Here is a 27,707-nt window from a genome sequence, read left to right on the forward strand (position 1 = left end):
TTTTTTTTTGTTTAAAATTAAAAAATATATTTATATGTGTATATTATCTTTAGACTATTAATTAAACTTCAACTGACAAAAACTCACTGTTTATTCGGTTATAAGTATCGATTTGTAGTCTCCTTATTCAGTTTCCGCTTCCGTCATCGTTCTTTCCGGTTTTGTGCCCTCTCGTAGCCATCATGAAGTGAGTTTACGGAATATTATCAAATGCCATCTCAACATTTAAATACACAATCTGACAATGCAATCGCCATTAAGAGTAAAGTTGCACTATTTTCTTTCAGTGATGCTTTATATTTGTCGTTTTCAGGGTCGAGTTGTGCAGTTTCAGCGGGTATAAAATTTACCCCGGCCATGGCCGCCGATACGCCAGGATAGACGGAAAGGTAACCGTTTCCCTCCTTCCCCGGTTCAACCCGGCTCCTCCTGGCTCTGTCTGTTGATACTGTGTGTTATACAGTTTACTGTCATCACTTTGTGTATCAAATATGTGTCCAATGTTGGTGTTTGTAACATAAGTAGCAGAGCCTGGAGTAGGCCTTAACCGGCTCTCGTTGAATCCTATGTAACTGCCGATGTTAGCTGTTAGCGTAACAAGCTAAACAAGATCACATTTTATTTGTCAAATATCACAGTATTACTGAATTAACACGATACCTAACTTGCTTGATAGCTGCTTTGTGGTAGAAGAGCAGGCAGAAACATAATTCACTTGAATAGCAGATTAAAGGAATAGGTTCACATTTTTTCAAGTGTCAACAGACAGGTGGCCAAATGGACACTGAGAGAGGTTTTTCTTGCTGTAATCATTCCTCCTGTTCATACTGGCTGTTACTGGATGTGATGATGTCAAAAATGCATTTTAAAGTTGACCTGAAGCTTATATAAGGCTTCAGCAGTCAGAGTTAGTCATATTAAGTGGATATCTGCCACATTTACAGTCTTTATAGCATCAAATTCCCTCTTTGTGTTTCCCTGTTGAGTTGTGGTGGAAGTATAGTAACAAAAAAGGGACTTGGGAGCTAAAAAGATTAACATTGGAAGATACCTACTTGATTTGACTTATTTGGATGATTGAGGCCTCTTATTAGCTTTAGATAAACTTCTATACATTCTTGCACAGAAAGAGGCTTGTGGATTTTGTCCCTTATCACTTACATTGTAAATGCATCATGAAGGGATCCTCTAATGGTCAGTATGAACAGGAGGAATGAGTTTGCCAAGAAAAACCTATTTCAATGTTCATTTGGGTACCTGACTGTTTTAAGACATACTTGAAAATTGTGAACCCGTCCATTCAGAAAATTGTGTCACCAGTTAACTCTTGAATCTTTATTATATAGAGAATTGTGACCCTGTAAACAAGTGTGATTGCAAACACAGCCTAACTGTATCACAAGTCATTTAGTTGAGTTTCTTGTCTTCATCAGGTGTTCCAGTTTTTGAACGCCAAGTGTGAGTCTGCCTTCCTGGCCAAGAGGAACCCCAGACAGATCAACTGGACTGTGCTGTACAGACGCAAGCACAAGAAGGGCCAGTCTGTAAGTAACGGACTGTATTTGTATGTCTGTGTTTTAAAGTAACATGATGTCTCTATAACAAGTGTTTCCAGCCCAGATTCAAGTTCTTTAACTACAATTATCTGCAAATCCGATAGTCATATCAGCTTTAAGGCACAGCTGCCCAGTGCATACAGAAGCTACCTGACACTAAGATGATCTAGACCTTAAATCATCCCAGAAATTTGTTTTGTGCCAAATGTGCTCCATATGCAGACAAAATAAATGATACATATCAGCAGAAGAGATGCAGTGTTGATTAAATATGTATCCGAGTCATTATTTTAACAGGTGTAGCCTAAATTTAACACCCCTTATTTTTCACAAACTATGTATTTGACATACTGGAGGTTCAAAACTAACTTTATAAACTTGAATTATTTATGATATGAATGGAAACTCCAAGAATTGCGTTATGCTCCTTTTTTAGAGAGAAGACTTATCACTCTACAAAAATGCTCATTTCACTCTAAGATTGTACAGTAATGTTGCAGAGTGGAGTTTCTTCCCTCACAAATGATCTTTGGCTGAGTACAGACACCTGACAAGTTTAATTTTGGCATTTTGTCAAGTTACTTATGAAATTGACATAAATATCACACTGATACAACCAGCCACCAGCAACATTTGTCATCCTCAATTGTCTGTGTAAATATAGTCATACACACACTATTTACATACTGTCAGATACTAATACAGCAGCCAATGTCAGCTTTAAAAGTATTTGTTGGCCCAAAGATTATTTTCTAGTACTGATATTTGACTGATAGAGATTTTTTTTTTTAATCTGGTCGTCTTTTCTTTCGGTATGTTTCTTATTACAGCTGTCATATTGGAAAAACATGTCTGGTTTCTCAGTTTCTTCCATTTCTAGTAAGACTTGCACAAATATGTAAAAGCACTGCTGTCGGCCATCATGGTGGGAAAACATAGGGAATTGATGTATTTGTGCCTCTTTACCAAACTTCAGACTGTTACTACATTAAGCCAACCTCATTGACACGTACTAGTTTGGCTGTGGGTGGATGGTGTGCATGGTGTCAGTCCATGTTATGTGCTGTTGCCGGACTGTGTTTTGCAGGCTGTGCAGCAGTGCTCACTCCACACCTGCAGCCATAGACAAAGTGGAGATCATAGTACTGGCCCTTGACGTCTTTATTGACTTCTCACCATCGGTCAGCCTCCAAACTCTCCTACATGCCGTCACATTTATCACCTGTAACTGTTTAATGTCGATTCCAGTCACACATGGCAAATACCAGCATTTTAGTGACACTGAAAGACATAATTCAGTAAAAAATATGTTTGCAGATCCAAGATTTTAAGCAGGTTTAAAATGAATACTAACAATTGTGATTTGATATTTGGGACCACTATAATTTCAGGGTCATTGTAGTTTGGTTAGATTGAGGGTAGACACCATTATGTGCCATAGTTTGTGTTTGTGGCACCTGTTTAGTGGCTATTTACCTGTATTCTGTGTTTTCCTTCTTTGCCTTCATCTCAGTTAGAAACTCAACTGCTTTCTGGTGTCTTGAACCAAACCACCGAATCAAACATGACCTAAGCCACCATCAACTTGTTGATACCGTTTCATATATTTTTAAGGAGATTTCCCTCTTTGTTGGAAATGTTGCCTTTTAGAGCATATTTGTAATATTGGGCTACAAATGAACTTTGGTTCCTTCATCACATGTTTTAACAGGAAGAGGTGACAAAGAAGCGTACCCGCCGCGCAGTCAAGTTCCAGAGGGCCATCACTGGGGCCTCCCTGGCTGAGATCATGGCCAAGAGGAACCAGAAGCCCGAGGTCCGCAAGGCCCAGAGGGAGCAGGCCATCAGGTAAAACACAAACTGCTTATTTATCTCCCGATAGTGAAACCTTTTTTTCTCCCCAGAATAATATGTTCATTGTTGCTCTGAAGTCAAGTTAATGAACAGTTGAGGGTCTGTAAATCTAGCAGAAGAGACTTTGTAGACTTGCAGTTGTGGAATCAAAATTTGAGTCTAGCTTTAGGTGGCTATTTCAGAGGCAGAAGACCACCGCTTACTGTGCAACGCCAGCGTCAGTCTCACCATCTGTTTTCACTACAAGATTTTACTCTGGAAAACAACAAATTTAATAAATTATTTGGAATCAGCCAGAAAAGTCTGACAAAATAGTGAAAGATGTAGTGAAAGGACTTTCCCACAACTCCATCTTTCATCTTGTCCAGCCTTTTTAATGCGGGGGGGGTCACTGTATGCAGATGTACCCAATCTAACGAGGTTAATGGAATATTCAATTACTGATTGTACATCCTGGGTTTTAATTCATAGTCTTGGCTAATATCTATAGCTTCATATTTACTAAACTATTGTTGTCGTTTAAATTGGACACAATTTGTTGGAAAAGGTTTAATAAGTGAATGCAGTGTGGTCCAGGAATCTGTTCACTTCAACAAAAAAGCTACTTTGGGCTTCGTTTTGAACCGTTGACATAACTTGTTGTGGGGTTGAGTGATATGATGATACGTCATGATTCGATATTATAATAATAATATAATAATTCTCAATTGTTTGTATTTTTCCTGAAAAATGGGACTATATCACAATATATATTGATATAAAAGCACACTGTAAAACATGATAGAGGTACCCAGTGTCCATGCCTACATGTTGTAATTTCAGTTTGGCTGATTTTATATATTCTTTTCTCTTTATTCTGTCAGAGCTGCCAAGGAGGCCAAGAAGGCAAAGCAGGCAGCCAAGAAACCCGCTGCCCCAAGTGCAAAGGTAAGATCTGCTGTGCAGAAGTGATGTTTTGTTTTGCTTAGTTTTAGTTCATCGTTCGTTAGTATAACATCTGGCTGCTTTACTGTAAACACATTTATGAATAGTATTGTTACTCGAACTCTTAAAGCTATCTGGCAAAATAAGCGCTTTTTTTTTGTTTTTTGAACATAATCACAGAATAAATTGTGTGTGAACTGCTCCTGTGTATTCTCTGGATTATGAAGTAACTTGTATACTGTGATTATATTTAACTGTGTGCTTGATGTCTTTGTTCCTCTGCAGGCCTCCACCAAGACTGCACAGAAACCCAAGATCGCCAAGCCCATGAAGATCAGCGCACCTCGCGTCGGTGGAAAACGCTAAGCCTGACTTACCGTTTCTGGTTGTGAATAAAATTTTGTGGTAAACCATCATTGATGTGATTGGTTATTTAAAAACAAGGCAATGCTATAGGCAACTTTATTGAAGTTGTCCCAACATATTTCTTTCAATGTGTCCACCTGCATTTGACACAAATTAAATTAAAATTGATTTTTACTAGAAAGAGTTGTTCAATATTGTACACTGGTTTGTAAACACTGGCTCAATACTTGGCGAGTCTACAAACAGCACTTCAGTTGGTAACAGAGTTCAGAGGCAGATTAATCAATGTTTGGACGAAACCAGCAATTGGCTGAATCCACACAGATGATGCAGTTTGACAATTTGATAACTAAAACCTTGCATTGTATGTATGAAACAGCAGGACAGACTTCCGAATACAATAATGTCACAATCCACTGCAGAGTAACTAAAGTCTGAGTAACGTAGTGTGTCTGGTAACTTCAATATGAACACGTCAGAGCCAACAGTGTCCGTTCAGACTTCTCATTTTGGTTAAAAACATCTTCAGAAGATGGAAACTGATTTGTTCTGTAGTGTCGAGTGGAAGCAGGAGAGGGAGTTAAAGTTCCAGCTCGTCGAGGTCTACAGACCAATGCAGCTCACTTGCAAAGACCTCTTAAAAATAGTTTCTATGTTCATACTGGAAACAGTGACTCACATCTATTATGCAGCCAAAGCATATAAATAAAGCTCTTCCAAAACATTTCACAATAAGTAACTGAGTTGGTACAAAGACATGAGACTGAAAACAGCTCCAGTCTCCTGCATCAATTATTCACGACTATCTTAGAAACACTCAGCCACCAGAAATAATAAATCTTTTTAGGTTGCAACTGTTAATCATGATCCATGAATATGGCGATTTCCTCAATTAGAAGTCTAGAAAATTGAAGCTGGAAAAAAAAGTTATTTCTTTAAACTGTTAGTGTATCTGTTTAGTGTGACAGATGAACTCTGCAGGTTATCAGTGCTCCACAGAGAAAAAGCAGAAAATCTTTACAATAGAAGTGGATCAATTGATTGAAACAGGCACTCAGTTGATTTGGTGTTGCACTTTGATAAAGTTGGAGGAATTTTGAGAGACAGAAAATTGAGGCATTGTAGAACAAAATATCTTAATTTTAGTCCTGTGTGGGTGAAACTTGTGAAATACTGGATCTTATTTCCATATTGCAACTCAATAGTTAACACAGGCTTCCTGTCCACAACGTGATGTCTCAAGACTCATGAAATCATCTGAGTTATTTTTTCCACCAACTGTTTTCAGAGTACAAAGCACGATGATCTTCATTCATTTAATCGACTATTGTGTATCTGACGTGCAGGTTCGGTCACTGCGACTGTACATCTACTGCATTTACCATCCATACTTTCAATCAGCTGCTGGTGTTGAACAGGATTTATTCACATTACATAGCCATTACATTTCCACAGAGCCTTATCGATCAACCTTCAAAGTGCCCTTTGTTCAAACAGTCAGCAGATCAAATGATATTTAAAAGTGATGACACCAATTATTGCTAAAATATTTGTGTGATTAAAATGAGAAACTACAGTGAAAGAACCATTACAAGAAAAAGTATAAAACACCTTTCTAAGAGCAAAGAGGCATTTGACAGCAAGGTTTTGATTATAAAGAGCCGAAAGCGGTTCAGTACCAGTGTTTGCTAATTGACTCTTGAGTAACAATTAATAAAAAGCTGCACAGGTTAAACGTGCCATTGGTTAAAGTGTTTCTGATAAAGAATCAGAGAATAACAGCATCTTTCTATACAGTTTTAACTAGAAAAGAAGATTTTAATCAGTGAAGCAATTTATAAATTACAATTTGTTATCACATAAATTAAAAGAATTAAAGCCATTAAAATGGAAGGAATCATTATATGGTCGTCAATAATGATTTAATAATCACTCTGGTACAGATGCTGTGACTGTAACCAAATTATAAATAAAGTAATGCAAATATTAATGTGATGAAATCCTTCTAAATTTGATTTGGAAACATTCCTTAAACCACGTTCAACACATATCCAAGAGTTACATATTTGGGAAATTATTGCATGAGGTAATGCCTGCTACACCTGAACAACGATGATGGAAAAAAAAAAAGCAAAACTTCCCAACGAGTGGCGAGAATGTACAATCATACAACTTGTTGAAAGAATATACTTGTGCGTTGATGACTCTTCTTGAGTGTGTGTTGACTACAGTTAAAAAAACGTCCATTTTTTTAACACCCTGAGGAAATTTTAAACTTAAGGAAAAGTGCATATTTCCAACAGGGAAAACAGGCTAAAAGTGGTTGAATAATGGTTATGGCATGGTTGTTATGGAGACGATATGGGATGTGGAGATGATGAGAAGGGGCAGGTCGCTGCCCGGTGTGGAGTCTCCCTTTGAGTCCGCTGCAGACGAGTGTTGGCAACAGCAAAGCACTCAGGACTCTGCAGCTTCTTTCTCCAGAGCCTTCTGTTCCTGCTTGAAGCTGTTGAGGAAGAACACATGATATCACATGATTTACCGACAGCCCAGATAAAAGATCTGAAGAACATGTTGATTCAATCATCTCTGTTGCCTCCAGATATTATTGTGCAACATCAGCAAGCAGTGCCAGCTTTTCAGGCTTTTGTTGCCCCGGGTTTTGCCTGTCAGGCTACATATAGGTCGCTCTTCGTCATTAGTGCAAGTTTACAGCCTGAGAGGGAAGCTACGGGCTCAACTCATGGCTGAACACAATACTTGCACCTCCTCTGCATGTAAAAAAAAACCCACTTAATCTACATTTGTTATTTACACTTAGTCACCTGCTAAAAAACATGCAAGTATAAAACATCAATCAAAGTGTTCTCTGTAGAGCTGTAACAATTAATTGATTGACAGAAAATGAATTGCTAACTATTTATAGAAACACAATGAATCTATTGATTGAAAATATATTTTTATAACAACAACAACAACAACAATAATAATAATAATCATAATAGTAGTTAGTTGTAGCCATAGTTCTTTGTAATAAATCCATCTTATCCATCGTTGACCTCTGAAACCAAACCTGCGCCCTTGTCGATATAAAATATTGATTTTATTTCATCTTTATTTAATGAGGCATTTGTTCTTATTATTTTCTGTTAATCACATAATCACACGTTTAAAACACAAAGTGAGTTTTAGTGACAAATGCTTGTGTGAACTAACAAGTGATTCCTGCACACAAGCAGCACAGAGGCAGAGTTTGTGCACTGAGGGGAGTGTTCATGAGCCAGAACCTGATCCAACTTAAGATGGATCATTTTTTAATCAAAACAAGATTTCTCTTTACTTATTGATCCACCCACCCCTTCCACGAGACATCTAGACAAATTCTGTTAATGCCCCAGAAGCCAACGATGCCAGATCCCAAACTAATTCATCACAAGTCTGAGCCAAAGACCTCGAGGTGAAAGGCAGCTTCCTCTAAAAACTAATTGTGCCAGGCGTCGTGTTCATTCATTAATTCAATCAGAGCTAGTTAATCTGTTGCCTGTGTGATGCTGTTTTCCCTGATTTCACTTATAGCTGCAACGATTAGTCAATTAATTGATCAACAGAAAATTAATCAGCAAACATTTGCTGGTTGCAGCTTCTCAAATGTGAGGATTCGGACTGTTGATCGGACAAAACAAGACATTTAAAGACATTATAGAAATTAAAACAGGCATTTTTCACCAGTTTCTGACATTTTATAGAGAAAATGAGTAATCGAGAATGAAAATCATCATCAGTTGCCCTGGTCTATTGACTCTTTATGTCAATGTCAATGCACTTCCCCGATGGAGTCAAGTCGACGGTTGACATTAGAAAACAAAGTACACATGAAGAATATGTTATACATTTACTGCAACTCGCTGCATCAGCTGCAACACACTTAGCTAAACATTAACCATGAATATATATATATTTCACAGAAAGCTACCGTGCGCTTATCTTTGCGTTACTTGTTACATTAGATCATCAAAGTTCTTCTAACAGATAAGTGGGTCAGATGATTGTCAGAGAACAGCGAGTGCATTTCACTTTAATTCACCATCAACACACAGACCTCCAAATCCTGTAGAGCTGGGAGGCTCCTGCGCTGCCCACAAAGAAGTTGACAGCAAACAGGTTCCAGTTCTTCGGGATTATGACCAAAGAATATCTGGACCAGATCAGGCCTGGCGGAGACGGAACACAGTGAGAGTGAAGGTCATGCACACGATTGGTAAACCAACATGAGAACAGAGTCTATGTTTTGGTAAGAGTAACAGATAAGATCTGTTTGAAGGAACATATTGCAAAAGCATCAATCAACCTTTGGCACAGATTGGTAAAATCTGTGTTTAAATGAACTTAAAGAAATCCAAACAACTAACACTTCATATTCCAAACATGTAGACCAGGATGTCAGAAGTTCCCCACATGGATTTTAATGATAAAATGCATCAAATCAGCCAGTTATATTTCCATGGATCACACCATCTCTTTTTCTAAATTAAATTGAGACATTAAATCGTTAAAATCTCACCTGTTGCTGTCAGTACTGCAGACTGGGAGGTACTGAGTTTATCTGCTGGTCGGGTCATATCAGCTAATCCAGCTACAACCAGACCCTGCAGTTAAGAGAACACATTATCTTTCAGATCCATCACATCGTCTGGTGTAAATTAATGGAAGTATTTATTGTATGTAAACAAACAAACACTAAAAACACGCTGCTGACTGGTTGAGTCCTTCGTGTCTTTGCTTATACGAGTTAAACAGGTTAGACTGAATGTAAACACACTCACCCATTTGAACATCGGGGCCCAGAAGAAAACTGTTTTTGGACCTAAAATAAAAACATAAGAAAATGAAAACATCAAATTTGGCAGCTTTAACAAGTGATATTACATCATTTGTTAATTTCACAGTTTTTCAAGGTTTTCTCTCTGATGTTACTCATCCACCAGCTGGGATTTTCTAACAGATATAAAGATGAAACTTAACTCAAACACACTGAAAATACAAACTCAAATAAGCTTAATTAGCTCTGTGTTGTTTATATGACATCACAGTAAAGAAAAGCATGAGGCATCATAAAATCTGCTGGTCAATATTTACCCAATACTGATATCAAATGCAGGTCAAATCACATGTAAAATATGCAAGTTAAACAGATAAAACTCTTCCTGCACCAATAAACACGCCCAACCCGACATAAAAGAAGTGAAATTTGGCAGATATGTTCAACCAGGTCAACCAGTGAGGTTTCCTCACTGAGACACAAGGCTTCTTACAGTGTGTGAAAAGATTAGACTTAACTCCAGACAGTAAAGCCTGAGTATCTGTGTAAAAGGTATTTGGACACTCCAGCGTGTCTGAGTCACTGGGAGGAGACTCACATAATCTTAATTACATGCAGCACAGAGGAGGAAAATGTGAGGGAACATTAACATCTGCTGGTTTGGAGTCTCATTATCCACCAATGCTGAAGGCTGAACAAAAAGTAGGACGTCTGTCACTGCAAATCATCATTGAGGGAGTTGGCTTTTGTCACCGCCCCTTCATACCTGCTCAGAAAGTTGTCCTTGACAGGCAGAGCTCAGATACCCTTGCACAGACAAAACACAGAGTTTTACCAGTGACGCCAGTGACTCCTTAATCTCAGTAACCTCTAGTTAATATCAGTGTCAATGAGGGCTGAATGCCTGTGCGAGCTACACTATTCACTAAAATAAAGCAGTCTAATGCAACTAATCCTACCTTCATGAAGGTTATAATGTTCACTTTTTATTGACACAGTGTTACTGAGGTGTCGATTCAACTTTATGGTCGGTTTAGAAGCTGTAGTTTATGGTGCTGTTGGACTGTATTGTTTTATACAGAAAGCTTTTGCAGATTTGGTCCACAATCATCGATGTAAATGGGGTGAATGAAAAAGCAAACAGAGAGGCCATGACATTGAATCAACACCTCTTTTAAAAGAGTGAAAAACTGAACATTATAACATTCATAAAAGGTTTCACAGTATCTTTGGACACATTAGAAAGGCTGTAAATTGGGATTCGAGTCGAAACAGTTCAGTCTATTAATCGATTAGTTGATGGACAAAACTAATCAATGAAACAATGAATCAAATACATAAATAAACAGTTGAATCAATAAAAATAATAATTAGCTGCAGCTCAGGAGGAATAAAAAGTACCATGAACATAGTATGAGATTAGAATGTGACTGTTTCTCATTATTGTGATTACGACACAGTCAAGACTCAAATATGATTCTCTGCATCAAACTGTACATGTGACCACAACTAAAACTACGTATTCTCCCTGCAACACAGTCACTGTCTATTTTATGGGTTATTGTATTTTATTTAATCAAAGTTAATAATTATGGTGATATCTCTGAACTTCTCTCAAACCCAGAACACCACAACAAACTTAAAGGTCCCCTCCACTCTTCCTCTTGTTCATACAGTTAGATGTTTGAGCTTCACTGTGCAGAGTTTGACACAAGAAGACTGTTTTCACATTCACCTGCTTAAAATGAAAAGTTTCGCTGTGCTCATTTAAAAATCTGATTTTTAAGGGCGGCCTAATGAGCAGGATTTGTGATATCACAACACATATGGAAGCCAATTCTGGCCCAATATTCAACCTACACAAGTGCAATGTGGAAACTCGAAGCCTCCAGTCCTGAGGCTTCCAGCAGAAAAACTTAAGAAATCAAAACTATTTTCATATTTGTAGTCTGGATTTTTAATAAACTGAAGGAATAGATGTATTTTTAAGAATTTTAATAAGATAATAGAACTTTTTTGTAGAAAACCCATATCAGACACAAATTATTCAAGCAGTTTCAAGCAGGTATTTTTATGACTTAATACCTGTCCGGAGGAGATCTGTAAAGAAATTCTTGGTTTTACTGCAGACATTTACACACTTTTGCATGCTGGGCTGCTTAGCTGTTGTTATCCTGCAGATTTGGGTCTCCCAGAGCCAAACAATGACTGTCATACATTAATTTATTTACAACACAAGATAAGAGCTGCTGTTTTATTCCCCACAGGGTGCAATCTAGACAAGTAAAGTGCACCCACCACATCACAAACAAAGCTCCAGCCTGCTAATCAAGAGGCTGGGTGATGATCTCTGCATTACCTGCCGGGTGGTTGTACAGAGGTCTGAGTTTGGCGGGCAGCATATGCTCGATCCTGTCCAAAATCCTGTGATAGGAGGCTCTCAGTGCAGCCATGATTGTAGATGATGAATTGGAAATGAGGACAGTTGGAAGTCGGAACTTGAAGCTAGCTCGCTAAAAGGTTAGCTAGCTAGGTGTCTTTCTTAAAAAGAGGTAATAGAGTTTTAAAATCCTTTTTTCGATGTGAAATGTTGTCAGATACATAAATGTCCGGTTGGCTGAAGAACGGGAGAGGATGCTGCCGTCCTGCTGTTGACCTTCTCCTGCAGCTCTGAGCTCCAGGTAGTTGCTAGCCGTCAGTAGCTTCTCCCTGACCGACACGACGAGGTGACTTTCTGTGCCGTGCAACCTAACCTGAGAGGGGCGGTGCTTACATGGGCTCTCTGCCATCATTGGTCCGCCTGGACTGAACCCCGATATGATTGGTTTAGATGGGATTATTACTTTTCTAAACACAGCGTATTCTAGCTGGGCGGAGACGAATTATCTCTACAGCTCAAATTTGTAAAAAATTAATCATATTTCAGGTGTAATTTTTACATTATGAACACAGTTTAGAGTTGCTTGTTAAAGATGACAAACAGTTACATACAGTTTGAATGTAAAGATCCAAAAAGAAAATACGTTTTGTTGCAAATGTTATGATTTTAATGGGAACATTTTTTTTTTGATTCACAGAAGAATAGCCTACACGTTGACTCTATTTCTTTGTGACTTTTAACAATTTTACTCTTGTGAAGAACTTTGTGACCTTGCTCTGTGAAAGGTGTGAAACACATATAATAAAATATTTATCTATTATAAGACCACAAGGCAAGCAAAGAAAATTTTAAGATACAAGTATAATTACTACTTCAAAATCCTTAAAATTACATCTCTTCCTTCTCTCTCAGTAAAAATTCCATAATCTGTGAATATGCAAATAGGCCTACTCAAAAGATGTCTCCTACTTCACTGTAAAGTCCATTGTCAGTGAATGTGCACTTGAGGCTTCAAGTCTCCACATGACACTTGTGTAAATTAAACATTGGATCAGAATTGACCATTGACTACTGAAACTACAGATGAATGTGAAAACAGTCCTCCAGTGTCAAACTCTGCACATACATCATTCTGCACAGTGAAACTCAGACATCCAACTGTTGCCATAGACTGTATGTAAAGATGGATGACATGACAGCTCCCCAAAAGTGAAGCTAAAATATCTCAGTCGCCCCCTGGTGGCTGGCTGGTCATAAGCCCCGCCCCCTCAATGTTATCGGATGGGACACGAGCCAAACTAAAAAAAAATCAAAGTCCACTTCAAGTACATTTTTCCCAAAGACGGTTTCTGTCACTTTAGGTAGTTATTATTAGGCTGATGTTTGTTCAAGTGCTCATTTTTCTGATCATTTTGTTTTTAATTAGTTATTTGATTTTATAAAAAGGGTGTGTAACGTCATGATTGACAGCTGTGACAGCCGCTCTCAAACCTCCGTCGGACGGCGGGACGCAGAGGGCGCGTGTCTCTCCGGTCGTGGTCTAGAGATGGTAACCATAGACTGTATGATGGTAACCCTAGATTTGAAAATCATTATCTTGTCAAATTGAGAAAGGATGTAGGCCTATCAGTGTAAACTGGTAATTCTGTGATTTACTCCCAGAAACTCTTCTTGATTTGTTTTGGTACCGTGTCCAAACCAAAAGGCCGAAGGACTTGAGTAGATTTATTATTGATCTCCGATTTCATTTTATGCCTTTAGAAAAGATTTTGTTTGGTTTCAATAAACGTAATGGCGATAAAAATTAAAGAACATATTATTACTCTAATCATTCTTTTAGCAAAGTTTCATATCCACAAATCCACATTTAATAACTCCAAACCCTTATTTATTTTATTATTTAAAATGAAACCAAGTAATACATGAAAATTATTTTCTCCTCCAAAAACAAGACAATATGTTTGTGCATCTCCTTTAAATGAATGAATAATGTGTTCTGGCTTTGTATATGTGTACTGTCACCTGGCATTTTGTTTATCTTGTTTATTTTATTGTGATTGATTGATTTCACTTGAATGTTTTCTGTATTCTTATTTCGTATTATAAGGGAAGTCAGAAGAAAAAAGTTTCACTTCGACATAGCGGTGGGAGACACGTCGTCCATCTTTATATACAGTCTCTGTTAGGAACAAGAAGAAAAACACATTCTTTACTCGACTTTAAGTCTTTGGGGACTACGGAAAAGTCGACAAAACAGCAGTCACTGTCGACCACCTGCCTGGTTTTCAAACTTTGAGTTAAACTGCTGCTTAAACACTGCTGGATCCAGCATGACTGTACCAGGTGAGTCATGTCCCAGTCCACCATAATGTACTAGGTCAATGGGATTCAGTTTTATCTATATTCTTTAACAGTGTTCTTTATGTTAAATGTTTAAATATATATATATATATATATATGCACCACTAAAAAACACCAACTGCCTTATACTAAGATGGGTCCTTCCTTAATACCAGAAGAGGGTTCCTATCAAATTGGGCTTTACATTTCACATCCCTCTTTTAATCCCTGCACTGGTCACTTTCATATATTTCATCATGGACTTAACATTGTACATCGCATTCAACCTCCACTGTAATTATTTATGTACGTCGCATTTAATTGTTACTCTTGTCATCTTCATATATTTTATACTTTTCATTTATTTGTCCTTAGCACAGTCCATACTTCCTTTGTACAGTCAATATTTCATTTCAAGTTTTATATACCATTTCAAGACTATTACTATTCCAATTTTTTAAAATTTTCATTTAATTTTAGTCCTATTTTGTTTACTTCATCATTATTATTACATTATTTTATTTTTATTCTTCTATGTTGCTTGTGGGAGCAAACGAGACTCACTCTTTACATGCTGCGTTACTTGGCTGATAGATGCTGATTCTGATGTGCCACACTCCGCCCCTCTGACAGCTCATTCGTCTTAATAAAGCGAGCGCACCCAATCGTTCTGTGAAAACACGTTGTTTCTCGCGTTGTTTGGACACAGCTGACCGTTTGTCTGCTAAAGGAAAAAAAAAACATAAACCAGGCTAGGCTAGCAGGACGGATAGTTATCGGCGCACAGAGCGGGAGTACAGTCCGTGTAAAGTCGGGAGGACAGCAGCGAGTCTTTCACTTCCAGCCATGCAAACCATGAGGGTCGTAGCCAGCTAACGGTAGCCCCGTCCCGGCTGGCAGGGACTGATCTCGATGGCGAAACCGAAGCGTCGGTAGATAAAAAAGGCGACATCAACAGGAACACGGTTAGCTTAGTTTCAATGTTATTGTCAATTAAGAACCACACTCGGTCACAATGTCTTGCTCTGGCAACCTGGTTTGGGATGTAAACAGACGCTTAATTGGATACAGCGACCCTAACGCCATCAGGACCAACTATTTAGGTAAGAACAACACAAGCCTTGTCTTTTAACACTGTGTGTGTGTGTGTGTGCGTGCAGCAGTAACCTCACTGCAGACATTGAGCCTTTAAAGGTGCTATATGATCATAAATCAGCTGGCAGATGATACCGCATCTCCCTCAAGAGGTCACAACAGATCCCTCTGCTAATCAAGAGGAGAGATGAGTTTTCTAAAGCGACTGGACGATATGGACATAATCAAATTTCACAATATTTTTGACCAGATATTGATATTGCAACAGTATTGAAGGGATGATTACCGGTGCTTTCACAAAATATTTAGACAATGAGAGTTTTGATAAATAATCATCAGTAATGTGGACATAATGGCTAAGTGGGTAAAAGCAAATAATAGATTAGCTGGAACAGTCTTGTGTAAGTTTAGAAAATGACATCACTTCACTGTAACGCAGCCTTTAAAACCAGGAAAAGAAGACACTTATGCCATATCATGATTTTAAAATATCTAATATATAAGACGATATCTAGTCTCATATCACAATATCAATATAATATCGATATATTGCCCAACCCTAGTCTGGATTACACTTACATTTTTTAAAAAAAAAGAAAAAAAGTGAACTAATTGCTCTACATGACCACCTGCTAATAGACTTATATGAGAATCCAGTTAGCAATGAAGTGACATACTCAGGAGTGGTTATAACAAAAGATTGTAAAACTAGAGAAGAAGTAAATATTGTGACTTATATAAAGTAAAGTGAATCTATACTTACAGAGGGATTTATCAATCTTCAGACATATGCTGATTTAAAAAAAAATTGAAACACTATCTAGAATTATGTACTCAGCTCTTTCACTTGCCATTCCTGACAATTTAATACAATCAATTAATCAAACCAATTTCAACTTAATTTGGAAAAAAAAAATTATCTTAAAAAGGGAATGTGATAAAATTGTCAGCAGAAGACGGTTTAAATGTGATTGACTATGAGGCAATGAGTGGTTTGATAAAACTCAAACGGTTTAATTCATAGAACAATTCATATAAAATAATGATGGATTCTGGTTTAATATTCCTTCTAAAATATTTGATAAGTGTGGTGGGATAGATTTTCTGTATTGCTGAACTACCCAATAAGCTGTATAAATTTCATCAGCAGGTTCTCGTATACCGGAAACTGAAGCACAGTTTCACTCCACACAGCTCTCTGAACTGGAATAACAGACGTATCTTGTTTAAAAGAAAATCTTTATGTTCCTGTGATTATGCGGAGAGACGTATTAGATCTGTTTTATATTTGATGGATTCAAGAGGGAATCTTCTCGAGTATTTATAAATTCAATGTGCAGCATACAAAAAAAAACAATACACAGTGGTTATCAAGGCAGTTCCACAAGTAATGTTGAATATGGTGAAAGACATGTTACCTCATGATGTGTTATTTACCACAGATGCTTTCATTTTAAATAGATGAACAAACTCTTCCCTTTACCATTAAAAAGAAATAATCTATTAAAAGATTATAATCAGAATTAGAACTAGATACTATTTCACCGAAAGCTAAATAAACTAATTTTAAAATGATAAATGATATTTATCCTTGTAATGAGTTTCTGAGATGAAAACAACTGTATGTTTTGTAATTCTGATATGGAAACTTTAGAAGATTTGTTTTTTGCTTGTAATTATATTAGATCTTTTTGGGAATCATTTCAAAATTTGATATCTGAAAAGGACTTTCAGTTGCCTAAATTAGAATATTATGATATTAAATTTGGAGTTATAATGCAGGATAAGAAATGAAAGTGATGTACAATAGGCTGATTATTATGGCTGAACAATTTATCCACAGATGCAGATTTACTAATGTACTAACTCTACTAATTGTCCTTGGTCTTTATGAACGAATTAATACATTTCAAGAAAGCACTGAAATGTATAAAAACCAAACAAGCCTTGGATATTTACAAAAACATTCAAATATTGATTTCTGATTAGACCTCTGACTCTTTTATTTTGTTTTTGTCTTGTTTTATTTCTACTGCTTTGTGTAATACTACAAAAAAACTGTAATAGCTCAGTCTGTGATTTGTCCTGTTTGTACTATATTACCAACTTATTATTGTAATGGCCAGACAAGGTATTCAAAAAAAAACCTCCCTGCAGGCTGTTTGTGTTGCTGATGGTTTGACAGCTGCACACAAACACGTCTGTTCCCCCAAAGACATCATCTGCTGTCAGACTCGTCCTGTGTGTGATTACAGCCTGTTAACTCAAATTATTTATGTGAGAGTCAACGTCGCTGCTGGATAGATGAGATCAAGTTGTGTTTTATCCTCATCAGTGCAGCCCTGTTACGTTAGAGCCACAGCAAACTCATATTTATATTGTCTTTCATCATTCATATTTATCTTATCTTACGTATCACTATATTTGCTGCATTGCAGACATCATAATGATACAGGAGATTCTGCCGTCGATGATGTACAGCACAGCAGCCATCTATAAGCAGTGGTAGGCAAATAGCGGCCCGTAGACTAAAATCTGGCTCTGCAGCAAAAAGATTTGGTCCCCTGAAGTTTTGACTTCCATAGTTTACATCAAAACTAACAATTTTTCTGCAAATCTGCTGTAGATAACAGGATAAACACACGGCTCGTGTAAATCCTAATCAATAATAGTAATAATAATAATAATACATTCAGCTAATTTGTGCTGCACTTTTCATTCACCGTGGATCTCAAAGTGCTACAGTGTTAAAAACATGTAACAGAAATAAAATCATAGGAGTTAAGATGGAAAAGCCTTCCTGAATAGAAAGGTTTTTGGGCCCTTTTTAAAAGAGTCTGGGGTCTGTGCCGCCCTTGGATGGTTAGGAAGGTTGTTCCACAAGCCTGGTGCACCAGAACAGAAGGCTCGACCCCCCCCCCCCCATGGTGCGGAGCTTAGTCCTGGGGGCCCAGAGGTACTGTAATATAACCTTGTTACTATCTAATCCTGCCCCCACACGAGGAGAGGCATTAAAACTATGGTTGCACCATGTTACTTGAATAGTGTTGAGATTAAGTCTAATAAACCAGAAATTGAAGCCTTTATTTTTGTGATCATAACAGATTTGTTCTTCACAAACACAAATGCGCAGCAGTCAAACAGAAATGTTGTGTTAATGCCATCCTCAGCCTCACCCCTCAGATACAGTCCTTAACAGTGTTATAAATCTATTTTACTCATAAATGAATTAAAAGAAATAAACAAATCACACAAGTCTGCCGTTCCACTGCACCGGTTAACGGCCCTGCAGTGAAAAATCCTGCAATAAACTGGCCCACGGTCAAACCTAATGGCTGACGACTGATCTATTGGCTGCATCACCGTAATAAGTAAGTGAAATATTAAAGTATTTCACATAAATGGCAAAAATAATTCAGTTAAAAAGCAGGGATCAATCAAGTTATGTATTGATTAATTGCCTAGTGCATTATGAAGTGTTTGCAGTTTTGCAGGATTTTGTTGGTAAAACAAAGTTCTTAAACCCTCTTAAATAAACCGATCACAGCAACAAATACACCTGCTTCATATATTCAACTGTGAAACAACCATAAACTGTCAATAGCAAGGCTGCAACTAACCATGATTGTCATTATTGATTAATCTGTTGATTATTTTCTTGATTAATTGATTAGTCATTTGGTCTATAAATGTTCAAATGTCTCGTTTTGTCCAAACGACTCAACGATAATCAGTTTACTGTCATAGAAGACTGAAGAAACCAGAAAATATTCACATTTGAAAAGCTGTAATCAGCGAGAATTTGGACATTTTATTCTTAAAAAATGTCCCAAAACTATTAATTGATTATCAAAATAGTTTTAAATAGCAAATTAATTTAATAATTTGCAACTAAACTATTAATTGACTTATGGTTGCATTTCTAGTCAATAGTCTGAACTACCAGAAATGAACAGCTGCAAAGGTACCGATGTTGTAAAGTAAGTAAAGACTTCTGCCTCATTAAATTCAAACCTTTTAATCTGTGAAAATTATATTTCTCTTGATATATTGTAACACTGATTATGTCCCACAAATTACACGAGAGCACTTGCCAATACACTAAATTCCTTGAAAGATTCACAGCTGTGTGATGCTGTTTTAAAAAAAAAAAATTAGATCGTTTTTAAAAATTCATGTTGCATTTCCCTCGTATGATTTGATAAGCTTAACCAGGGCAAAGCTAGTCTCAAGTTTCCCTCCAGCAACAGTCCTCATCATCATTATATCAGCACGTCTTCACGGGGAAAATGTCAGTTTTATGTCTCTCGATGGCCGTGCGTCTCTGTGTGTCGGTTGTGAGTGAACAGCCTGGAAGAACAACAGTGATCGCGGTGCAAACAGAGGAAAAGCTGCTGGCACACTGAGAGACAGAGGCAGTTTTTATAAGACGTGTGTGTGTGCTGTTGCCTGTCAAACAGTCAGCACCTGACAGTGGTTGAATGGAGATTTATGGGCCTGTAGAGGTGGGGCAGGTGCCACAGAGGTTTAGTCAGTGCTGTATTTAGCTTGACTGAGATATGGTGGGTCAGAGCTCTTGTAGGATATATTTAGCTTCAAAAGAGGGGTGGGGGCAGCAACTTGTGGTCCACGTTAAATTCCTACAGAGAAACCTCTGGGGAGGATAGAAGAAATTTCCTGTGTATCGCCGGCCTTTCCCTGATCCTCAGAATGATTTAAATGTCAGTATTGTCATTGCTTCTGGTTTTACGTGGTGATAAGAGACTCTAAAAAGTAAAGTGACTCTAATTGGCAAAAATAAGCCAAAGACAGTAAAGTTAAGACGTTGTTGCATGTTTGTACTGGAAATAAAACTACACAAAATGAATGTGATCATTCACCTCCAGTCCCGGAAGATTTATACATTTCAATGTATTTTTTTGTAATTTACAGTATACAATAACTGAACTGATAACAGAATGAATGAATGAATGTTTTTATTATTGCATCATGCATACAATTGTATGTTCAGTCTGCAAGACACCATAAATTCAGACAAACCAGGACCAGAGTACAGCGTTTACATTGTCAAACAGTAGGGAAAGAAAATAAAGAAACAACCAAAGCATCTTTTACCTTCATATCTTCACACCATCATTAATGGTGCAGAACTTCTCATTTACTGTCAGAAGCTTAATATGAAAATCTAGATCAATTATAATTAAACAATCTACCTTGCCTTCTTTTTCAGGCTTTGGGGATAAAGTTAGCAAACTTAAACACATCAGAATTAAACAACCATTACAGTTTTTACTAGCGTTGAACGATATTATCGGCACATCATCGGTATCGGCCGATATAAGCTCTAAAATGAAATATTGGCATCGGCCGAAATGAACATTTTCTGCCGATTATGAGAGGCCGATTTGTTGTCTTCTCCTCGGCCACATAACTGTGCCCTCCATGGACTGTTTCACCCTGATGGTCCCGGTGCTTCCTCCGCAGGCTCCACTTCACTCAGCTGCCCATCAGACCAGCTGCTTCTTCTAGCAGAGGCTAGCTGGCTGTGCTTCCCTCTGGCCATACTGCTGCTAATGCTCTGCTAGCCTCTCAGCTAACGTTAGCCCCGGCTCTTCAGGTGGATCCAACCGGAGCACCGAGCCCGGGTTTGTTATTCAGGTTAAAGTGGGAAGAAGCAGCTGATCTGACGGGCAGCTTGAGTGAAGTGGGGCCTGAGGAGGAAGCACCGGGACCGTCAGGGTAAAATAGTCCGCGGAAGAGCTGCTATGTTCAGCTGCACAGATAGGAAACACCTTGGCTGACAGGATGTACCACTCTGTTTGGGGGGAAAAAAAAACTTCTTCTTTTTGGTTTATGACGGCGGTTGGCAACCAGCGTATTAGGTGCATTACCGTCACCTTCTGCTCCGGAGTGTGGACCAAAGATTAAATACTACACATTAATCCTGTCTGTCCAATAAACTCAAAGAAAACTCTACTGCTCCACCCACTTGGCAAGTTCATTAAAGTTTTAACGCTGAGCTCCTGAACTCCAGTCTTCCTAAGTTCTTCCTTCATATATTGTCTTCTTGATCATACTTAGTACAATCCATGATTGTATGTGTAATAGTCTCCTCAGCCAGCTGGAAAAAAACATGTGCATATATCGGCATCGGCAATCGGCCACAATGAGTTGGAATATCGGCAAAAAATCCAATATTGTGCATCCCTAGTTTTTACTCATCTGAACACCAGAATATTTCATGGTTTTGTTGAGTGATTTCATGGAACAGTAACTCTCTAAAGTCCCCATAATTTGTACAGTACAAAAGAAAATGGGACTCACTTTCCTCTTCACCCAAATCACACGACTCATCTGTTTTCCTCTGGAATATTTTTTCAATTGACCAACCTCAGTGACCAGAGGAAGAATAGCAGCTCTCAACTGTGCAATCAAAGATCTTTGACTTCTAGATAAATAAGATGTAACATATAATTTGGGGCCAAAATTCTGTTTGATCTGCTCCTTAATTTTGGCTTCGACAGAATGTTTTCAAGCCATTTTTCTTCAAATTTCATTAAAAGCTTTTTTTTAATGGAGTTAACATTACAGCACAGATTATTGCTGTAGATATGCAGCATATTCACCTCCTCGAAAATGGAGTAAAACTCTTTTGCCAATGGAGAACTGTATGATTTACTCAGTACAAATAGTTTATTTATTCTGTCCTCTGCCATTTTGATTAGATGGTTCCACAGTCGGATCATTTCACATTTTTGTCGTACAGACCCTGGTACTCAGCTCACGTCTCCCTGAATTGCTGGAATCAGAGCAAATCTATTAAACCCTGAGAAAACATCTTATAGCTCTATTGTGTATGGAGTCTATAGTTTTAGATCATTTTAAACCCCTGCTGCATAATTCAGTATGTGGGAGACACATGCATTGTAAAGCTGGGTATATGTAGAATAACCAAGATTATTACGTACTTTCAGTTTGTTAATAACTGGTCCCAAAGCTCTCCCAGCAGAGTCAGCGATGGACCCAATTCCAACCTCATAAGTCATAAATTCATCTAGAAAGAAACCCAAGTATTTATAGACACTAACATATTCTAAAGCGACTGAATCTCCACTTGTAAAACCACAAACTAATCACATTTAACTGTAGCTCAGACTCAGACTCAGCCAGTAAAATTATATCATCCACGTATAATAAAATACCTAATTTAATATCATCTATGCGTACGCCTAAATGAGCTTCTTTAATCTGTAGAGCTAAGTCATTCACAAATAATCCAAATAGATTTGGAGAAAGCATATCACCTTGTTTTATTCCAAAAAGTGTATCAGTAAACATTGATCTGAACACAGGCAGCTATACAAACCTACCATCCATCCCATTTCCATAAGTTTAAAGGCAAGCAGCAGATCTCTGTTAATCCAGTCAAACGCCTTTTGAAAGTCAACAACACGTGTGAAAGTGGGTTTGCCTCTAGCATTTCTAGTTCTAATAATAGTTGAATGTATATGATCAATACAGGCTTGTTTCTTTCTAAATCCATTCTGCTCATCGACAACATACTGTCCCATTTTTAAATACTGTGTGAGCCTGTTATTCACTATATTAGAGTACAGTTTGTAAGCCGCACTAAGGCTGATACCCCTGTATCTGAGGGGTATTCTGGGGTCATTCTTCAGTGACTTTGGAGCAGGCTAAATAACGGACTTGTACCACACTCTCAGGATTATACAATGTTTAAAGTATGTCTTGAAAAGAAAAAAAGAGGACGTCTAAGAGATGTGCAGATGTTAAAGCTTCATTTGCCTTCAAATCCAGATGCCTTATTCAGTTTTGCTTTGTCTATAAACCCTTTTAACTTCTGTAGTAATGTCGTGGTTCATAAATGTATTTGGGCTACATCCTGGTGTGTTCATAGCCATCTCCAACACAAATATCTGTGTACTTGAGAGTAAAACCATCATGTGTCAGCAGTCTGAGTATGACTTGGGGGGATATTTATTTCATATTCCATATTTAAGATGATTATTAGTCCTTTTATGCGTCAAAGCTCTGGTTTGCATATACAGCACTTGGCTTTCACAGCTACTCTCTGAGACCTTTTTGATTATTCTCTTTCAAAATAGAAAAATGACAGGAAGGAAGCTACTTTACACTTACAAGAGTAATGGATGTTTCTCACAGTGAACATTAGTGCAACAAATAACACACTTAACTGTTTTATACAATGAGCATGTCGTTAGATGTCAATCAAACGGCCAATTAAATTCAGCCAAATGTTTTTACCAAAAATGGAACAGGTATTTTTTGTTCTCTGAGGTTGTTTCTAGAGCTGAGCCACCATCCACAAATAGTTTGTTGTTTTTTGAGCACCCAGAAATTCTGCTTTTTTTTTTTTTAGTCTGTATGCTGACTGTTTTGAGTACACTGAATTTTGTCACTTTTGCAGTGTGAACACACTACAACACAACACCTGCACAGAATTGGTGTGTATTTGGGACACAGATCTTAACTTGAAAGTGATGAAAAGTATTTAATCACAAAATAACTATTGAAAACGTACTAAACATTTAAAAAGTGTTGTCAGTCTTTCATAAAGGCTGCGTTCTGGCATAAAGTAAGTGGGCTCATCAGACGTCTTTTGCTGCATTTATAGTCTCATCATCATTATTTATGTAGGACGTGTTTTCTTTCTGATTTTCGTCTTTTGGAGCAAACAAACCCAAATGCATGAGATGCTTCCCCTGCATTAATAATGCAGTACGAGCTACGGAAATACTGAATGCAAATGTTTGTGATATTTTATATCAATCCACAGAACTCTTACTGCAGTCAACTTAAAGTCTCCCTTCACTCAAAAAATGTGTTTTTCTTATTGTTGCTTCAGTTTGAGCTTCAGTGTTCAGAGTCTGTTTTCACATTTCATCTGCTGAAAGTGGAAAGTTTCTCTGTGCTCACTTTTTAAATCTGAGTTTATAGATTCTGAATTTTTTAATGAGGGAAAAGGAGTAGATGTAATTTTAAGAATTTTCAGTTATTTAACTATTTTTTTTTTGTAAAAAAAATCATGTCAGACTCAAATAATTATTCCAAGCTGAGTGTTAATGTGTTTTTAAAACATGTCTGGATGGATGGATATGAAGCATACAGACTGTCATACAATAACCTCAGAAATAAAGTGAGAAAACTTGGTAGTCTTTTAAAGTTTGCTGTTTCTCTCTTTTCACAGGTAGGAGAGAATTTGTCCAGAGGCTTAAACTTGAAGCGACACTGAATGTACATGATGGCTGCGTAAGTACCTCACATGTTTATGTATGATGTGTGTGTGTGTGTGCGTGCGTGCGCCCTGTTGCAATCATGTCACTTTTCTTCAGTCAGTTTGTGAAGTCTCCGTATGTGACAGAGCAGATCTTTGACTTGAGGTCAGGTGGTTGATGCCTCTGAGAAACCTGAAGCCGACACAACAGTCACACGTCTTGTCACACTATCAGCCAGGCAGCCTGAGTCTGTCCAAGACACCAAAACAACAACAGCTCACAAGTCCCACAAGAACTTTAGTTTATTTATCGGCCTCGTCTTACTCAGAACAGCCGCAGTTCAAAGGATTTCATTTGTATTGTATGTTATTATCTGTTTAATTGAAGTATAGACAAGCTGTAATCATCTGGGTTTACACTGTGGACTGTTAATGGAAGAAAAGTCTTTTAATAAATGCTGAAAATATTAGTCTGTTAGTTTATCAACAAAAAATAATGACAGTTTCAGTCAGTGATTATTCATTTAAGTCAATTTTGAAGTAAAAAAAAACAATTAGTTTCTTTTTTTCTGTTGCAAAAAAATCAGATATGAATAATTCAGTTTTTTAAGTAATTTGAAATTGTCCCTTTTGTCTCTGATAATATGTGATGCACTTTAAAGACTATTAATTGGATAAAGTAATCCACAAAGGGGAATCTGTATTCTCAAAGATGAAGGTATATTAACTGTATGAGTTTCTCAGTTTAGAGAAGTGAATGATGTGGCATATTTTCTCCACCGAGGCTTCCACCAGGAAGTCACGAAGACAACACCCTTAGAGTATTAACTAAAGCAGAGGCTGCGTACTAAGAGCTCTATTTACTGTAGAGATATGACATGATCTCTCCATATTGAACGTTAATGTAGATGAAAGAAGAAAGAAGTGCTCAGGAGGTTAAAGTAGAATAGCATAACCCTTTTGGTTTCATTGTGGTTTTTAAGTATATGTTTTTAAAAATAACAGCATCTTGAAATATATATTGTCAATATTCTCTGTATATTTTTAGATACAGTATGTACTGAACCAGCTGAACATCAGTTTTTTGGTTTGCGTGTTTTTGTTAGATGTAGTCTAAAAATAAAAGTTTCCAGACCCTGTTTCACATTTTTCTGTCATCACGGTCGATAAACTGCAGATTTGCCTCACAAAAAGTTGCATCCTGTTGGAGGGTTTGTGAGCAGGCCTCAGACTGGTCAGCTGTACAATAGGAGACCTGGTGGGTCTAAGTGGGTTAAAGTGCCAAAAAACAACAAAGATACACACTAAACAACAACAAAAACAATTGCAAAATACAACTTTGCAATTGTAGCTCAAAGAGTGAAAAATTGTACAGCAGATTATTAGTGGACACAGAAAAAATGTACATTTTTATAAAACATTAAGATGTTACCTGGTTGCCACAGTCTCATTGTCATTTGTGCACCACATTATACAAGATAGCTGACTAATCAAAAAAAAAAGGCACAGTGAGACTTTTCATTTAGATCTCCATCCTCTGAATCTGCTCAACCACATCTGTCCGTTAATCTTTCATCACACGAGAGAAACCGCAACATCTACACTCAACCACTCAGTCTAATGCGTTTTGATCTTCAGATGTTGTGCAGCGTCTCTTCAAACCTGTTAAAATGTTACATATAATGGAGCCTTGAGGTCAATTTGCAGGATGTGGTTAATGGAGTGAACACAGAGTGTATTTTCACTAATTGCTCCAGAGCGAGTCTTCAGACATGAAGAGCAATAGTGTGATGATGAAACACTGGAAGAGGATGCAACCAGCAGTTTTTAATGAAATATTGATCCACAGAGTGCAAAACAGTGAACTGAATGATCTGCATTAGATCTATGGATTGATTACAACTCAGTACAACCTGTGACCATAATTTGATAGTAATTAGTCAGTTAATTAGATGTTACTGAGAACGACGGTGAAAGTCATTTAAATTGGACAAGAACATTTCTGTAAAATGTGTTTCTGATACAGCTGCCACACGTCTCAGAGTGTGAATGCACTTCGAAAAAGGATTTTTCAGATTGGTTTTTGTCTGTAATATGTAAACTAAAGCTGCAACAAGCATTTATGTTCGTTACCCATGAATCCATAGATTTACTTTTTGTTTATTTAATCAATTCATTGTTTAAAAAATGTAAGAAAATTGTAAAACAAATTCTGTCATCTAGCTTAGAGGTTTAAGACCTGGAGACCTTTAGTTGCATTTCTCTCTCCCTCATTTACCATCATATCTCAACTGTCTGTCATTAAGGCATAAAAATGCTTTAAAATCCTGTCACATTTTCCCACAGACCAAGGTGGCATCTTCAAATTGGTTGGTTTTTTGTTTTTGTTTTTGTTTTGTTTTTTGGACAAAAAAAATATGTTTAAAAAATGACATAAAAATCTGCAAATCCTCATATTTGAGAAGCTTGAATCAATAAATATGCTAAGTATTTTTGTTTAATAAATAACTTATATTATTATATAATTATATAACTAATATTATTAGGGCAGCAACTAACAATTACTTTCATCATCACTTTAATCACTTTCATTTTTTGATTGATCAATTAATTGACATGTCAGAAAATAGTGGAAACTGCCAGTCACAGTTTCCCAAAGTAACTTCTACAGACATCTTGTTTCAATTTATAACCATGTTATCAATTCATAATTATCAATAAATTCTTATCTTGTATTAGATAACAAAAATCAGCAAATCCTCACATTTGACAACCTGGAACCAGAGAATGTTTTGGCATTTTTGCTTAAAAAATGACTCAAACGATTAATCAATTAAATAACTTCAGATTAATTTCCTGCAGATTTACTAATCAATTCATAGACTAATCTTTTCAGCTGTGATGTAAACTGCAGAGTAAAAACTGCGTCTGTGTCTCCACTTGTCTCTCCGCAGGTCAACACTATATCCTGGAACGACACAGGAGAATACATCCTGTCAGGGTCAGACGATACCTTCCTGGCCATTACAAACCCGTACAACAAAAAGGTAATCAATGAACTGACAACAGTTCAGCTGTCATACACAGTTCAAACAGCTGACAGAGTAACAACAAACG

General features: G+C 37.2%; 3 protein-coding genes and 1 non-coding gene across 7 annotated transcripts in view; 3 read left to right on the forward strand and 1 right to left on the reverse strand.

Annotated features, from left to right (window-relative positions):
• Positions 1–89: 89 nt before the first annotated feature.
• Positions 90–4,750, forward strand: rpl24 (ribosomal protein L24). Its single transcript, XM_044365500.1, has 6 exons — positions 90–187; positions 314–389; positions 1,434–1,544; positions 3,268–3,404; positions 4,274–4,337; positions 4,620–4,750. Exons 1-6 carry the CDS (start codon positions 183–185, stop codon positions 4,698–4,700), a joined length of 474 nt encoding a protein of 157 aa, XP_044221435.1. The 5' UTR covers positions 90–182; the 3' UTR covers positions 4,701–4,750.
• On the forward strand, positions 2,583–2,763 carry LOC122993012. Its single transcript, XR_006406276.1, has one exon. It is a non-coding gene; the product is annotated as a small nucleolar RNA SNORA23 (small nucleolar RNA).
• A 1,355-nt stretch (positions 4,751–6,105) lies between the features above and the next one.
• On the reverse strand, positions 6,106–12,264 carry mpc2b (mitochondrial pyruvate carrier 2b). The gene is made up of 5 exons (XM_044365501.1): positions 11,879–12,264; positions 9,524–9,564; positions 9,262–9,346; positions 8,800–8,911; positions 6,106–7,206 (listed from the first exon to the last, which is right to left on the reverse strand). The coding sequence occupies exons 1-5, from the start codon at positions 11,970–11,972 to the stop codon at positions 7,158–7,160; spliced, it is 381 nt and encodes a 126-aa protein (XP_044221436.1). The 5' UTR covers positions 11,973–12,264; the 3' UTR covers positions 6,106–7,157.
• Positions 12,265–14,936: 2,672 nt separating this feature from the next.
• The window catches only part of dcaf6 (ddb1 and cul4 associated factor 6), a 32,969-nt gene continuing 20,198 nt past the window's right edge, over positions 14,937–27,707 (forward strand). For 2 of the 4 annotated variants that reach the window (XM_044365008.1, XM_044365011.1), the window contains exons 1-3: positions 14,938–15,342; positions 24,564–24,625; positions 27,545–27,637. In XM_044365008.1, the coding sequence (XP_044220943.1) occupies positions 15,255–15,342; positions 24,564–24,625; positions 27,545–27,637 (243 nt within the window). In that variant the 5' untranslated portion in view covers positions 14,938–15,254. Of the gene's footprint in view, positions 15,343–24,563; positions 24,626–27,544; positions 27,638–27,707 lie in introns of all 4 variants that reach the window. The other 2 variants (XM_044365009.1, XM_044365012.1) reach the window with 2 other exon arrangements.

Source organism: Thunnus albacares, chromosome 11, assembly GCF_914725855.1.
Source record: "Thunnus albacares chromosome 11, fThuAlb1.1, whole genome shotgun sequence".
Classification (NCBI taxonomy): Eukaryota; Metazoa; Chordata; class Actinopteri; order Scombriformes; family Scombridae; genus Thunnus; species Thunnus albacares.